Source organism: Sorex araneus, chromosome X, assembly GCF_027595985.1.
Source record: "Sorex araneus isolate mSorAra2 chromosome X, mSorAra2.pri, whole genome shotgun sequence".
Taxonomy (NCBI): Eukaryota; Metazoa; Chordata; class Mammalia; order Eulipotyphla; family Soricidae; genus Sorex; species Sorex araneus.
This window is the reverse complement of record NC_073313.1, coordinates 155,181,118-155,198,163: the sequence shown is the minus strand read 5'-3', so window position 1 is coordinate 155,198,163 and position 17,046 is coordinate 155,181,118. Positions and strand designations below refer to the sequence as shown.

At 45.3% G+C, this 17,046-nt stretch overlaps 1 pseudogene and 1 gene segment (V, D, J or C); both read left to right on the top strand.

Moving 5' to 3' along the window:
• The first annotated feature begins 7,503 nt into the window (after positions 1 to 7,503).
• LOC129399837 (immunoglobulin heavy variable 4-38-2-like) lies at positions 7,504 to 8,623 on the top strand. The segment is given in 3 exon segments: positions 7,504 to 7,549; positions 7,630 to 7,956; positions 8,466 to 8,623. Coding segments are annotated over 3 exon segments (531 nt in total).
• A 3,254-nt stretch (positions 8,624 to 11,877) lies between these two features.
• LOC129399942 (Ig heavy chain V region PJ14-like) lies at positions 11,878 to 12,276 on the top strand (annotated as a pseudogene).
• The last annotated feature ends 4,770 nt before the right edge of the window (positions 12,277 to 17,046 follow it).

Here is a 17,046-nt window from a genome sequence, read left to right as displayed (position 1 = left end):
AAGAAAAATTTATCAAAGGAATCCAGAGAGGAAAGAAGAATTCAAGTTTTCATTATCTTCAGATGGCCCTATATTATACTTAGGATATACTTAGGACTCTACAAAACTGCTCCTCGAAAATTATTTTTACAGTAAAATGACAGGTTACAAAATCAATACACAAAAGTTCATGACTTTTCTATATATAAATAATGAAAGAGAAAACATTCTTAAATCTTGTTCACAGTATTGACTAGCAAAATCAAATATCTCAAAAATCAAGTTAACTACAGAGGTTAACAATGTATACAATGAATTGGGAGGATTAACATATTTAAATGAAAGTACTCCCCAAGCATTATTTAGATTCAATGCAGTCACTATAAGGATACTCGTGACATTTTGTTAAAAATAGAGCAAAAACTCCTGAAATTCATATTGAACAATAAGTCCCCACAAATCACTGTAGATTTTCTAAACTGAAAGAGATGCAAGATATCATATTCCCCAAATTCAAAGTGTACTAAAAAGTGGAAGTAATTAAAGCAGCATGGTAACAGGCTGGTTGATAAACTGAAAAGAGTTATATACCTTGACACATACCCTCAAATATACAATCATTTAGTCTTTGATAAATGGAGAGAAATGAAAAGTTGAGCAAGAAAATTCTCTTCAACATTTGATACTGGAAGAACAAGTAAGCTACCTGTTTTTAAAAAATGAGATCAGAACTCTAACAATGTGATGTGACATGCAGAAATGTCACATCAAAAATGATTAAAAATGTCAACATCTAACCTGAATCAATAAGATTCATGGAGGAAAACATAGGCAAATCGTTCCATAACTTTGAAGCTAAAGTGATCTTCAAAGGTGTAAACCACTGACCAACCATGTAGAATCAAAGATTAACAATTGAAACTACATGAAACTAAGAAGGTTCTGCAGCTTAAGGGAAAATGGAGGCCAAGATACGAAGGTATCCCACAGAATGGGAAAAATTATTGACCCAATACCTATCTGATATGGGATTAAGAACAAAGATACATAAAACATTGGCAGAACTTTTCAAGAAAACAATTCCAACTCCATCAAAAATGTGAACAAATATACAAAAATTTCCTCAAAGAAGATATTCAAATGGCCAAAAGGCACATGAAAAAATACTCAACCTCAGTAATCATCAGGGAGATGCAAATGAAAACAACCAGGAGATATCACCTCACACCACAGAGATGGTTCACATCCACAAGAACAGGAAGAACCAGTGTTGGCTTGGATGCAGTGGTGGTGTGGGGGGCAGGGGTGGCAGGGGGAATCTTCATTCTTTGTGGAATTGCCTAATGGTCCAGCCTATTCAAAAACAATGTGGACATTTCTCTAAAGATAAGAAATGTAACTCCCATTTGACCCAGCTATACCACTTCTGGGACAATACTCTGGGGGCCCAACACACCGTAGAACTATCATATGCACTCTTATGTTCATTGCCCCACTATTGACAGTGACGAGAATATGAAAACCACCCAAGTTCCTGAGAACAGACTAGATAAAAAAATATGTGGTACATCTACACAATGGAAAACTGCGCAGCTATTAGAAAAATGAAATCATTAAATTTGCATATAAATGGATGACATGGGGAGTATCATACTGAAAGAAAGGTGTCAGCTGTTAAGAGACATACATAGAATGACTGCATTCATTTGTGAGATATAAGAGCATAGTATTAGCTAATATTCAAGGCCAGAAAATGTAGAGGCCAGAAGCATTGCTCAGTGGTGGAAGCTTTCGGAAGTGTGTAGGGGCAAAGGACAGTTAGCATAGAGAAGGGCCCAGTATGAAAATGAAAGTTAGAAATGATCACTCTGGAAAATCAGTGGGCGTTGAACATTAGTAAAGCGATATACATAACCTTTTAGTATCTGTATTGCAAACCATAATGTCCAAAATAAATGACAGAGAGACAGAGAGAGAAAGTAACTGTCATAGAGGCAGACAGGGATTGGAGGGAGGAGGGAAAGTGGGGATATTGGGACATTGGTAATGGGAAACGTACATTGGTAAAGGTACAATTGTTGGAACATTATGAATGAAGTCCAATCATGAACAACTTTTTAACTGGGTTTCTCACTAGGATCAATTACAAGAAAGGGGAAGTCATGTGTTGTGTGATGTCAAATCAGTATCAGGACAAAAATGCCTAAAAAGAATATATCATCCTGCCATAGAGACCGGGTTAAGGGTGTCTGAAGACAATGGTAGGTGGAAGTGGATAGTAGTGAAGAGATTGTTCTTGGAACATATAGGCATGAAATTTAATCATGAGCAACGTTGAAATTCACAGTAATTCACCCAAAAAAACTAAAAATAAGACAAAAATCAAATTTTAGGGAGTATTTTCTGACACCCCATAATTATCTAAGTCCTCTGTTGGGCCATTGTATCACGCGTAAAGGGTAAAGGTTTTGGACCTAGTACACTTATGTGAGTACATTCATTTGTGCAGAGTAGGTTTTTGTTTAGGTCACACCCTGTCTGCCTATGACTTTGGGACCCTTGTCAAATGTGTGTGTCGAGAACCAAGAACAGAATACTCATCCAATAGTTTGTGTGCTGAGGATCCCCACCCCCTACCTCTGCACCAAGAGCCCTTTCAAGCCCTTAACATGGTTAAGATTCCTCAGTGATGACCCCCAGGACAGGGTCCTGTGTTTCATGGTGATCTTCTGGATGCTGCGTTATACACAGGAAAGAGTAAGTTTAGGTGCTCCTGGACAGGCCAAGGAGCCCAGAAGAAGGTCATCTAGGAAGAAGCTCTTCCTTGTCCCAACACAGACTCATCACCAGGGAGAATGCACAAATCCTCCCCATAAGTGCCATGTATGTTTCAGAGTGAAGCAGATACAAGTGAAAGAATTTACATCAAAGGTGAGTGTGTGAATAAAATACTGTGAATTTTATTGACCATGGATTGAACCTAGCTCTTTCTGAATTGCTTGGACAAGTGACAATGACTGTTTGCCCCAAATTTTGAGCAAACACAGAGAATTGATGCAAACTCACAGGTGCATGGAGGGGCAGGAGACTGTCTAGAGGGTAGAGACCTGGGGGATGTGTTTGGTCATCAGGGACCTGAGACATGGGGACTCTCCTCTCCAGCTGCTGTTTCCCATTCAGCAATTCCTGTTTCCTGAGAGCTCCTCAGCATGTTTCCTGTGCTGGAGGAAGAGGCCTGGCTCTGACAGGGCCCCAGGGACAGGCCTGAGTGCTCTGAGCCACAGTCAGCACCTCCTCCCAGGGAGCCAACACACCAGCCTCCCCCGGGTCCCCTCCTTTCTCTGCAAAGACTCCCCCATGCAAATCTGCACTCGAGATCCAGGATTAAAACCACGTTTACACTCACCCCAACTCGGGCTCCCTCTCCCCCTAACACGGTGTCTGAGGTCACGGACCTCGTGGGCAGGAACATGCATCAGCGCTGGTTCCTCCTCTTTCTGATGGCAGCTCCCAGATGTGAGTATCCCCCGGCCAGAGGTTCCAAGGTGAGCATGGGGCCTCTGAGCCCGTGACTCACTTGTGGGTCTCTGTCCCCAGGTGTCCTGTCCCAGATACAGCTGCAGGAGTAGGGCCCAAGCCAGGTGACGCCCTCACAGATGCTGTCCCTCACCTGCTTGGTCTCTGGGTTATCTCTAACTAGTCATACTGTGTACTGGGTCCGCCAGGCCCCTGGAAAGGCGCTGGATTGGGTTGGTGGTGTAGGTACTGATAGGGGCACAGCCTATAGCCCAAGTCTTCAGTCCCGAGTCAGCATCTCCAGGAACCAAGTTTATCTGAAACTGAGCAACTCAGTAACTGAGGTCCTGTCCGTGTGTTACTGTGTAAGAGACACAGTGAGGGCAAGACCCTGTGAGCCCAGACACAAACCTGCTGAGGGATACAGGGGAGCAGCAGAGGTGCGTGTGACCACCAGGGGGCGCTCTGCTCCAGGGACTAATAAACTGGCCTAGGGGGTTAGTTGTAAAGGTCTTTTTTTTCTTTTTAAATTAAAATATGTGACGGAAATTTAATAAACTTCAGTAGGTGCTTTTTTTCTCTCCTAAGGTGATGCTTTCGGAGAACGTGCTCTTTTACTTTGGGCTTTGCACAGGTGCTTATATTCATTGGCGTTTAGGTGAAATTAGGATAGACTACTGACTTATTATCCTATTGTTTTTTGAATAGCTAGGATGTTACTCATGTGCATAGGTAATGAAGGCTGAAATGTAACAACAGATTGCTTGGTGTTGAGAAAATAACTGCTGCCTCTGGCCCCCAAAAAGGCCACGCCCACTTTGCTTAGGCAACGTCCCCTGGAGATTAGGCCATGACCATTGGCCCACAATAGCTGTGTCAGAGAAGCAGGCTGGGACTTGGGAAGGACGTCACACACCCGGGCCAGAAGAGAAAATGGCTGAGCTGCTTGGGGTTGGCTTGCCGCCAGCCAGGGTGGCAGTCCAGAGCAGGGGTGGGGGGGAAAGGGGGAGCGGCGAGGGGGTATTGGCTGGAGCGGTCTGGGTCCTAGAAGCAGGCTGGAACGCGGGAAGGGCGGGTCAAAGAACAACAAATGTATTGTGAATAACTTTATAAACCATTGTTTAAAGTAAGAAGAGAGAGAGAAAGAGAAACAGAGAGAGGGAGATGACAGAGTTCCATCAGTGATCGCATATAAATGGGTCAGTTCAGACTGAGCTCCTGCCGGGGTCTGTCTGCAGTGACAAGGGGGTTTGGGGAAAGGGTCTGTCAGACCCCTTTCAGTCATCTCCAGAAATCCACTCCTCCCGGGAAACTTGTTCCACTTCAGTGTCATTGAATGTTACCCACTGGAGGAGGCACCTGACAGAGCAACAGAGCCAACTGGCACTGGTGGAGGGTGACAAGGGTGGGAACAGCAGGACCCTGAGCAGGGACACCGAAGCCCTGACAGAGATGAAAGATGCGCAGATATGGACAGAAGCAGAGTGACCTCGGTGGAAACACTGAGACATGGCAGTTGTAGTTTCATTTTCGAAAATTAGAAAAACTACAGGTTCCTGAAAAATTTTAAAGGAGCATATGGAATAGTTTAAATGCAGCCTATAACAAATGTCTGCTGTGTGAGAATGCACGGTAGTCCCCAACTCCAAAATGCCAAAATCATAGTACAATTATAGGGTGCTTGCCTTGCCTTTGCCAGTGGGGGTTATCCGCTGCGTCCCGTATGGTCCTCCTTAGCACTGCTCGGAGTAATTCTTTTTTTAATTTACTTTTATTTTTATAAATTTGTTCACAATATTTGATTATGTTTAATATTTAAACACCAATCCCAGCACCATTACACTTTCCCATTACCCAAAACATCCCGAATCCCAAACCCTCCACCCAAAACAGTACTAAAATGATTTACTTTGTATTGCTTGTTATGAGAAATCCACTCAAAAAACAGTTTCTTGAAGTGTGTGAATATTGTTGTATTTCACAAAGGAGCCATGAAGTTCTATTAGAGATGAGTAACATGTTAAAGTTTGAGCCTTTGTGCTTATAAGTATGTATATGTACATATATATGTATAAGTATATTTCCCACAAAGATTGGTTGCATTCTTTAAACCATATCAAATGTGGTGTGCTACTCTTGGTATATTGGTGGTGTAATGTGTGTGATTCCAGGAATAGATTCAATCCTGATTGAGACCTGTCCAAGCGTGTGGAGAGCAGCTTTGAGCAAGGCAGTGGTTGAGTTCTAGCAGTTTTCGACTGCCAGGGCTGGCTCCATTGGGGTTGAAAGGGGCCTCACCCGACACCTTGATTTGCCCCAAATGAAACAGCCATCACTATCACTATCACTATCACTATCACTATCACTATCACTATCATCCTGTTGATGGTTGATTTGCTTGAGCAAGCCCAGTAACGTCTCCATTTGTTCTAGCCCTGAGATTTTAAAAGCCTCTCTTTACCTATTCTTCCTAACAATGCTGCATTAGAGTCTCTTTTAGGGTCAGGAGAATGAGACCCATCATTGTTACTGTATTTGGCATATAAATACACCACGGGGAGCTTGCCAGTCTCTCCTGTACAGGCAGGAAGCTCTTGGTAGCTTGCCAGGTTTTCTAATAAAGAGAACTAGGTTATAAGATGTCATATGGCCGTGCGGTGGCCAAGCGATTCTGAGAGCCTGGTTTTATAGTCTCTAAATGTTGACTATTGATGACATTACACAGCAATGGGGCGCAGTTTGTGGGTGTGACTGACTAGCTACTGGAAAATTCAGGATCCAGGTGGAAGAGGCCCAGTGCCGATCTGAGCAGGCATGGAGATCTCAGCCCCGGGTCCTCCACACCTGGGTTCCTGTGCCAGTTTCTTCATGTGTGAGTCTCTTGCCCCCGCACCTAGCTGTCTTCACTGGGACCCCTCGGAGGAGGGTGGGTTTTGTTTCCCTCCCTGCCCTGATTAGAGCCCCAGCAGCCGAAGACCTCTGGAACCCAGCCACAGCCATGCCCAAGGCCACTCTCCACATGCTCGGATGAGCCTCACATATGAAGGAACCAGCAGAGGAACCCAGGTATGCAGGACCCGGAGCAGAGATCTCCAAGCCTGCTCGGATCAGGACTGGGCCTTTTCCGCCTGGATTCTCCATTTTCCAGTAGCTAGACAGTCGCATCCCCAGCACCAAAACAGCCATCACCAGGAATAATTCTTGAGTGTAAAGCTAGGAGTTACCACAGATAATCACTGAGTGTGGCATCAAAACAAAATAATAAAATAAAAAGCAAATGGGAAATTTTGATTAACTACGTACTTTGTTAACAGTTCCCAGAAACACCCATGTCATAATTTCTTTATGGAAAGAGATCAGTACCAGGAAGGACAGTTTTCATTTGGCTATTATTTTATAGAGACAGCGATATGAAACAAATTTATGTACAGTTATGATTATAAGCCTCTCAGAGAGCCCAGCAAGCTACCAAGAATATCCCATCCTCATGGCAGAGCCTGGCAATCTACCCGAGGCATGTTCAATATGCCAAAAACAGTAACAATAAGTCTCAATGGAGATGTTAAATGGTGCCCGCTCAAGCAAGTCGATAAGAATGGGACAACAGTGCTACAGTGCTAAGATTATGAGCATTCTAAATCGTGGCTATATTAAAAAGTTTTTTTGGACCATAAAAAAGCAAACATTTTCCCATCAAATTAAAATAATTGTGATCATTTTAACTTGACTAAGACAGATTATTAAAATAAGTGAGGAGCCTCCTATGACCTTTTCCCATATGCTTCATAGGCAAGTGCGGAATCCACTAGACAGGGTGTGTGAGTTCAGAACCCCAATGGGACAAGGAGATCCAAGGTGAGAAAGTTTCCCCTTATAACAGACTGGGTCACCTCATGCAAATCCCTCTCAGGCTCTGGGGTCAAATGCTCTCTGGGCTGTGGAGCTCATAACTGTCTCCTCACTCAGGGCTGAGTCTCTGGGGAAAGCAGAGCTGTGCTCGAGAAGAAGATGATTCTGTGGGGTCTTCTCCTCTGCCTGCTGACAGCCCCTCTGGGTGAGTGTCCCAGATGTGACAGGGTCTAGGGGAGGGAGTGACTGCAGGGACTGACAGTGACTGATTCTCCTTGTCCCCAGGTGTCCTGTCCCAGGTGCAGCTGCAGGAGTCGGGCCCAGGACTGGTGGCCCCCTCCCAGACCCTCTCCCTCACCTGCTCTGTCTCTGGTTACTCCATCTCCTCGGGTTACTGCTGGGCATGGATCCGCCAGGCCCCAGAGAAGGGCCTGCTCTGGTTGGGGGATATATGTTATAGTGGAAACACCTACTACAGCCCGACCTTCAAGAGCCGCGTCTCCATCACCAGAGACACGAACAAGAACCAGTTCTCCCTGCAGCTGAGCTCAGTGACCCCCGAGGACACAGCTGTGTATTACTGTTCGAGATGCACAGTGAGGGGAAGTCAGGGTGAGCCCAGACACAAACCTGCTGAGACAGGCTGGGCTGCAGGGCTCTCCAGGGCCACCAGAGGGCGCTCAGGACTGAAAGGGGCACAGGGACCAGGAGGGGGTCAGGCCCACAAAGGGAATCCTAACAGCACAGTAACTAACCCACACTGTACTCAGAGTGACCGCGGGTCACACAGGGGGCCCTGTCCTGCCATCACTCACTCTCAGGACAGGCCCATTCGCAAATCACCCGCAAGGATCTCTGTACCGACTTCCTCCAGGATCTCAAACTTCCTGCACCCCTGTTTCCGCCCAGTCACATGGAGCTGAAGGTCTCTGACCGTCCCCGATGTGACCCCTCACACTCCCCTCCTGTCTGCTCCCCGGAGACTCTCACTCCCGTGCTCAGGGGTCCCCAGAGATGGGCTTAGCCGAATCTCCTATCAGGGGTTGCCTGGTCACCTGAAGAACCACCTGTGACTCCTGAGTCTCCTCTTCTTCCTCACTCTGCTTTGTCCCTCTGTGTAGGGCTAAGGGAGGAGCTGCAGGAGGAGTCGGGGGAGTCTCCAGCCCACACCCCTCAGCTCACTCCTGGACACTCGCCCTGCAGGGCCTTCAGGAAGTGCCACTGTTACTCACTAGTGTCTATTGGTCAGGAAGCTGCTGTCGGCATCATAACTGAATAAGATAAAAGTAAAACACTGATCCTGGTAGCTATAATGCTCATTGATTTCCAACAAAATTATCATCTGAAAAACATACATTAATGATGATTAATTATTCACATGCTGTGCCCTATAAGTTCTGGGAACCAGGAAATCAGGTGATCAATTCCTTCTCATCCTGCACCCTGAGATCCAGGGCCCCCACTGTATGTCCCCCATACAGGGGGCAGGTGATCTGAGATGCCCAGATGGAAACGGGAATAATGTCCGTTGTTCCTGCATCTAATTTTAGTCCTTTTGGAACCTGAATAGTTTGCATGATGTCATACTTTGGTAGAGAAAACTTATTTTCTTGTGGAAAAATTATACAAATAGTAAATTGAGAAGTTACAAGTAAGTTATTTCTTTTTTTTCTTTTTTTTTTTTTTTGGTTTTTGGGTCACACCTGGCGATGCACAGGGGTTACTCCTGGCTCTGCACTCAGGAATTACTCCTGGCGGTGCTCAGGGGACCATATGGGATGCTGGGATTTGAACCCGGGTCGGCCGCGTGCAAGGCAAACGCCCTACCCGCTATGCTATCACTCCAGCCCCACAAGTAAGTTATTTCTATTCACACACATTTCTCACTCAAATTTCCACAGGATAGAGGCTATGACAACAGTGCAGTGGCCACAGAGACCCAGGTTGGGCATTTCTAAGAGGCCACTACACAGGATTCAAATACAGGGAACTCTGCAATCCCCCATGTCCCAGGTTAGAAATGGGGAGGCCACGGCTTCCCCCGTGGAAGGCTGCTAACAGGGCCCTCAGACACACTCCCTCAGTATAGCCCACAAGATCCATTTCTAATGAGTCTCCACATAGTTACACTGGAACTCCAGGAAGGAAGGAAGAAAACATCCTAAAAGGGGAAGAAGGAGATTCCCACCCCAGACTGCCACAGACACGATGGGAAAACAGTGCAGAAGGCCACCACAAGGAGGGGGGGAAGACAGGAGTCCTGAAACCTCAACAAGGAATGCCCACACACGGAATTTCTCTGATGAAGAATTCAGAAACGAAGTAGGCAAGGATGCACAATGAACTCAAAGAAACAGCGGTTGGACAGCCAAAGTAATACAGGAGGGCATGAGGGCAGCAGTGGAATGGTCAGTCAGTAAAATACAGGAGGAAATGAGAGTAGGAATGAGAAAACTTCAGACAGAAATGGCCTGAATGATCTCACACTTGGGAGAGAGAAACTGTTTTCCTGAGAACAAAGATTCAAATAATAACCTGATCTGAAAGCAAAGACACTGCAAGAAGAACTATTTCTGTCACACACAGTTGTCATTCAAACGTATTTTACTGACTGTGCATTAGGAACTGTTCCCAATATCGTCTCCCATTCACTCCGGGTCCTTCCTGTGCTCTGGGGTCCAGCCTCCTGGAAACTGCTGGTTTGGGTGGAGCATGGGGAGACAGCACAGGCGAGGGCAGGCCTGTGAGGATTCTCTGGTCCTAGGCCAGCAGCTGTCTGGGACAGGACAGCCGGGACAGAGCTACAGCGAGTCATGTGCTTTGTACACTAGAGAGTCTATCAATATAGTCTTAGTGTTACACCCACTTGAGTAAACTGCAATACTTTTAAATTGTTAAAGAGAACTTCAGTCACATACTGTGCCCTGTTGGGCCACACAAGGGTTACAAGTTTGTCCTCAGGATCCCAGGGCATCCCTGTGTGGCCACTCTTTATCTCTGTGCTGTCTCTAACTCCTGGGTGGCCCCTGCACTTCTCCAGCACCACCTGGACTGGCTCCCTACAAGGCACGGGAATGCAAGACCTGACCCTGAGCCGTGTAAGGGAAATTGGTTCCTCCCATTTGCTCACGTGACTGCAAACACACCTTGTTCCCTCACGTCTTTTCAGGATGGGAGGCAATATTTTGTTCCCTACATTCAAGAGTCCATCCTGTCTGCTCCTAGTTACACACTGGATTGCAGTTTTGAGGTATAAATCTGACAGGAGTCGAGGTCCTTGATGGAGGTTAGAGGCCCTGCCCCACAGTGCAGTGATGGGAAGACAAGTAACAATCCTTGTCCATTTCTCATATTTGGCTCCTTGGGCTCTCACTGAGCTCAGAGAACTCGGGTGTTGCATTAGATCAACGGTGGATGTGAGGAGACAGCTTATCCACTTCCATTCCTCACACTGCCTTGTTTGTGCATCCGTGTTTACTTTAGTCCCCTATGTTGAATTTGTTGGATATATTGATTATTTTTGACCAGTAATGCTGAATTTTTTAAAATTAAATTTTTGACTACATTACTGATCCCTTGGATTTATCTTGATGTTCTGGTTTTCATAGAAATAGGAGGTAAATTAAGTGATGCAGCCTGTGTCTAGGCTCGATTCATCTGGGGGCTGGGGTTGGGCCACACCTGGCAGGGCTCAGGGCTTGTATACATGTACCCCTGTTGTTGTGTGAGTCTGAGCACTAAGACCAGGTTCCCTGCCCAATAGATTGTGTGCTGAGAGTCCTCCATGAGCTCTTTCTATGCTCCTGACAGGGTCAGCATTTCTCAGTGATGACCCCGGTACTGGGTCCTGAAACTCATGCTGGTCTATGGACACTGAGTTACAGACAGGACAGTCCTTGTCCAGCTATTAACCCAGCATCAGTGAGCAGACACATTCTAACAACTGCCCTGAGTAAATAGTTAAGGATAAATCTCCAGGAGAAAGAATTTTCATCCAAGATAAGTGTGAGAGAAACAACTGTAAAATTGAACTTACTTTGGGTTGAACCAAGCTCTATCAGAATTCACTGTAACAAGAAATCTGTTAAAACCCAAATTTTGCATGCATGGTGGAAGACCAGGACTGAAAACAGGGCAGGGGCCTGTCTACATGGTAGATTCCCTGGTGGGGGAGCTGGATTTGGTCATCAGGGACCTGAGACATGGGGACTCTCCTCCCCAGATGCCATTTCCCCTCAGCAATTCCTGTTTCCTGAGACTCCTCAGCACGTTTCCTGTGCTGGAGGAAGAGGCCTGGCTCTGACAGGGCCCCAGGGACAGGCCTGAGTGCTCTGAGCCACAGTCAGCACCTCCTCCCAGGGAGTACAAATACCAGACTCCCCCGGGTCTCTCCTTTCTCTACAGAGGCTCCCCCATGCAAATCTGCACTCGGGACCCAGGGTTAAAATCACGTTCACACTCACCCCAACTCAGGCTCCCTCTCCCCCTGACACGGTGTCTGAGATCATGGACCTCGTGGGCAGGAACGTGCATCAGCGCTGGTTCCTCCTCTTTCTGGTGGCAGCTCCCGGATGTGAGTATTCCATGGACAGAGGCTCCATGGGGCCTCTGAGCCTGTGACTCACTGTGGGTCTCTGTCCCCAGGTGTCCTGTCCCAGGTACAGATGCAGGAGTCGGGACCAAGCCTGGTGACACCCTCGCAGATGCTGTCCCTCACCTGCTCGGTCTCCGGATTCTCTCTGACAGACTATAGTGTAAGCTGGGTTCGCCAGGCCCCTGGAAAGGGGTGGAATGGATTGGTGCTATATGGACTGGTGGAAGCACAGACTATATCCCAAGCCTTCAGTCCGAGTCAGCATCTCCAAGGACACCTCCAAGAACCAAGTTTACCTAAAACTGAGCAACTCAGTAACTGAGGACACAGCCGTGTATTATTGTGAAAGATACACAGTGAGGGCAAGTCCCTGTGAGCCCAGACACTAACCTGCCGAGGGAGACATGAGAGCTGCAGGGGTGTTTGTGACCACCAGGGGGCGAGTTGCTCCAGTGTCCAGGGCTGTGCCCAGGAGCAGCGTGAGAGGGGTTGTATATGGGTCGCTTTCTTCTTCATTTTGTTTACAATTCTTTTTCCCTATTTTAGGGGAATTATTTTTTTTTTTTTGCTTTTTGGGTCACACCCGGAGATTCACAGGGGTTGCACTCAGGAATTACTCCTGGCGGTGCTTGGGGGATCATATGGGATGCTGGGAATTGAGCCCAGCTCGGCCGCGTGCAAGGCTAACACCCTACCCACTGTGCTATCTCTCCAGCCCCTCGTTTTTATTATAATATTTAAGCCCACATTTAACAAAGGACGTATATAAATTTTAGTTATTATTTCCTCTTCTACTACAAATTTGTTTATTCCTCCTCTAATATCACAGTCCACTAGAGACTGTTCTAGTCGTTTAGGTAAGGTGTGGATAGTTTTCCTTCATATAAAGATCATTCCTTCTTTCACAAAAGAGAATTTCCCCCTTACCTTCATATCGTCTTTGTGTAAATATGATGTCAATACTCTGCGTGGTGATGCTGGTGGGTCCCAAACTCCCTGCCCTTCTCCCAGCACCAAATCCCCACAGACCCCCACACTCTGCTGTGGCCCCTGTGCTCGGCCTCTTCTTCCCAGAGATCTGAGCCCCCACCCGACTCCTCTCGGGAACCCCAGAGTGTGGTTAGGATGCAGGGGCCGTTATCACTGGATCCTGTCCATCCTGACGCTCTGTTCTCTGTGTACCACAGGTGAATGAGATTGTCTGAATTTGTCCTTCTCCCTCTGACAAACCTCACTTAATCTGATATTCCCTAGTTCCACTAGGATGCAGAAAATGCTGATATTTTGTGGTTTCTTATAACTGCACAGTTTCCCGTTGTGTATATATCCCACAACTTCTTATTCATGAAACTCTCATTAAGCATTAGGATTGTTTCCATACTCTGGTATCCATTCTAAGTGCTACAGCCAACATATGTTTACATATATTTTCTCAAATATATGACTGTTTTTTCTTTTTTTGCTTTTTGGGTCACACCTGGCGATGCACAGGGGTTACTCCTGGCTCTGCCACTCAGGAATTACTCCTGGCGGTGCTCAGGGGACCAAAATATATGACTGTTTTTATACTTGGGTTAAGGTGCCAAAAATAGAGTCACTTGTAACGTGGAAATTCTATTTTTACTTTTTAGAGAAACCTCATGGGTTGGAGTGAGAGCGCAGCGGGCAGGGCGTTCGCCTTGCACTCGGCTGACCCAGGTTCGATTCCTCCACCCTACTCGGCATTCCCTGCAAGGTATGGAGCGTATCTCGCTGACACGGTAGAGCCTGGCAAGCTACCCATGGCATATTCAATATACCAAAAACAGTAACAACAAGTCTCACAAGGGAGATGTTACTGGTGCCCACTCGAACAAATCGATGAGCAATGAAATGACAATGATATAATGATACAGAGAAATCTCATAGTGTTTTCCATAGATAAGTTCCCACAAACATAGAAACAGTGTTTCCTTTGACAAAGTTACAATACTGCTTGTTTCCAGTATTTTCGATATGAGCCATTCTCACTGGGGAGAGATGGTCTTCATTGTCCTTTATATTAATATTTCTCTCATAGTAAGTACTGAATAAACACCTTTTCATATGCCTACAGGCAATAAGAATATTGCTTTAGAATAATATCTGTTTATTTCCCACAACACTTTATGGTGGGTGATTTGTTCTGATGTTGAGCTTGGTGAGTGCTATGAATATATCGGATATTAGGTTGGATCTGACGTTTGGTGGGTACAAGTTTTCTCCCAGTCAGTGGGTACCTTAATTTTGTTTACATAGCCATTAAAATCTTTTAATTAGTTTAGTCCCTTTTATTTATTTTGAACTCTCTAAGAGTTGTCTCATGGTAGACCAGCCAAGGTTTTCCTCTGTGTGTTTGAAGTATTCTCCTTTCAAAGCTGGACCAAAAGTCCACTTATAATTAAATTCTGTGTCTGGTGTGTGAGATATGGATTCAGTTCTATTTTCTATCGTTGTTTTTGTATGTGGTGTTGTTTTCACAAGCCCATGTGTTGAAGAGATTTTCCTTGCTTCACTCCATAGGATGGAATCCTTTCCAAAAGATTCACTGTGAAAGATCTAAAGATTTATTTTTGGTTCTCAATTTGATAATATTGGACTGAGAGTTTATATTCCTGAAAGTCATGAGTTAATTTCTGTAGCTTCATGATATTATCGAAAGCCTATTCCCCAGGGGATGTCACAGGTCTCAGTGAGGCCCCGTCAGTACCAGAACCCACAGTTATTTCTGCCAACTGACCTCTGGCCCTCCCAGTCCCACTGCGAAAACACCACAGGCTTTGTGGCTACCAGAAACTACTAGAGTCACAGCCCTAGCTGAATAGAGTGAGGATCTTCACCCAATCCATGCCCAGACCACCTGGCACTTAAACTCTCAGCTCCCATGGGGCACCAGGAACAATGAAATCATAATTTTATTGCTTTAATGAATGTGGACAAAATCCAGGTAAGAACATCAGAACATCTGATGTTCTGTGGGTTTGTGGAGAGCAGCAATCCTCTCAGTGTCTCTGACCTGAAGAAAACATTGACAGGGAGACTCAGGAGTCTCAGTGAGAGAAGGAAGGAAACAATGATCACTGTCCTTCAAACAGAACTGAAGGAGAGAAAGAACGGACTCCATGAATGAGGAAACACAGACAGAACTGACCCCCAATGTTGTGTGTTGTACGTGCATCTTGGCTACTGTATTTGATGCTGCCCTGAACATGACTATGATCATCTCCACTAGTTAATGCTTTTCGGTTTTCAGGAGACACATAAGTACCCAAGGCTCATCTTAATCTGAAGGGGAAGTGCTGAGCCCTGGTGACTCTCTGAGAAGGCAGTGGGAGTGAGCCCAGAGTTGAGTTTGTTTCGCCTTGTGCTTGTGGAAGGAGGAACAACATCCTAGGACCTTGCTGTGTGCTCAGAGTCTGAGTGAGGCCCTGCGCTGTGAGGACACGTAAAGTGTCCGACTTTGAATCTGCAATGATTCACCCACATTGATCTCCACCTGAGGGGTCACAAACTCACTTGGTTGTTTGTGCACCCAACATTGAAGGTGACCTTGTGTTTGTGATTGTGGTCAGCCAGTGACAAACTTTTGGTGTTGCCAACAAGGGGTTACTCTTGGCTGAGTTTAAACACATGGTTCTTTGTCTTCTTGTTTAATTTCCCTGTCATAAATAAATTATTTTGGGGTTAAGGTGGAGCTAAAGTTTTCACCCATTTCATGCTTCAAGTTGTCAGTATTATGTCTGTTTAAAATGGGCAATCAATATAAATGAAATTATGACCAAGATCAAAAGACAACCAAACACTGGGAAATAATATCTGCCCACCACTCATCTGATATAGGATTAATAAAACATATATAAAGTGCTTGTAGAACTTACTGTCACTGTCACTGTCATTCCGTTGCTCATCGATTTGTTCGAGCGAGCACCAGTAATGTCTCCATTGTGAAACTTGTTGTTACCGTTTTTGGCATATCGAATACACCACGGGGAGCTTGCCAGGCTCTGCCATGCGGGTGAGATACTTTCGATAGCTTGCTGGGTTCTTCGAGAGGGGCAGAGGAATCGAATCTGGGTCAACCATGTGCAACGCTAGCTCTATACCCACTGTGCTATCGCTCCAGCCCCTTGTAGAACTTAACAAGAAATAAAAATAAACCACATCTAAAATGGGGGTTTTAAGCATCAAATTGTTTTAGTTGATCTAAAAGGGGAAAAATATCAGGGGGATAAAAGGCGAGGGGACGCTATGGGAGCCTGTGCCTCGTCTTTCCCTGAGGGTCTCCTAAATAAACTATTTTGCTAAGTAAAAAATAAAATAAAATAAAATGGGGTTTTTAAATAGATACATCCATAAAGTAGACTTTGAGGCAGAGAAGTGAATGAAAAAAATATCAACATCACTTATCATAGAAATGCAAATTAAAACAATATTGCGACATCGACTCATACCAGGGAGAAAGGCATATATGGTGATGAACCCAAACATTCTGTGTTGGCATTGATGTGGAGGAAATGCAATCCTCATTCTCTGCTGGCAGGAATATCAACGGGATAGACCTTTTTGGAAAAATACTCGAAAACTGCCCAATATACCAAGAATCAAACTTCCATATTACCCATAATGTCACTCTTGACATTGACCTCAAAGGACCCAAAATACTAATTTGGAAATATATTTGCATGTCTATGTTTACTGCATCACAATATTGTATTCACAATAGCAAATCTGTTGATTCTCCCTACCCATGAGCTTGGGGACAATAGCAAATCTGAAACAACCCGAGTCTCTGAGAACAGATGACTTGATGGAATATAGTACATCTACACAATGGAGTACTATGTGGCCACCATAAAAAAACGGCATCATGAAATTCGCTTATAAATGGAGGGACATGGAGATCATCAGGCTTTGTGAAATGAGTCAGAAGGAGAGGGACAGACATAAAATAATTGCACTCTTCTGTGGGGTTTAAACTTTTGTAGAGCTTAATATTCAATGCCAGAAAACACAGGGGCCTTAAGAACAGGTCAAAGGTTGGACACTAGCTCCAAGTGTGTGGGGAGTAAAGGACAGAGAAGGACCAGTAT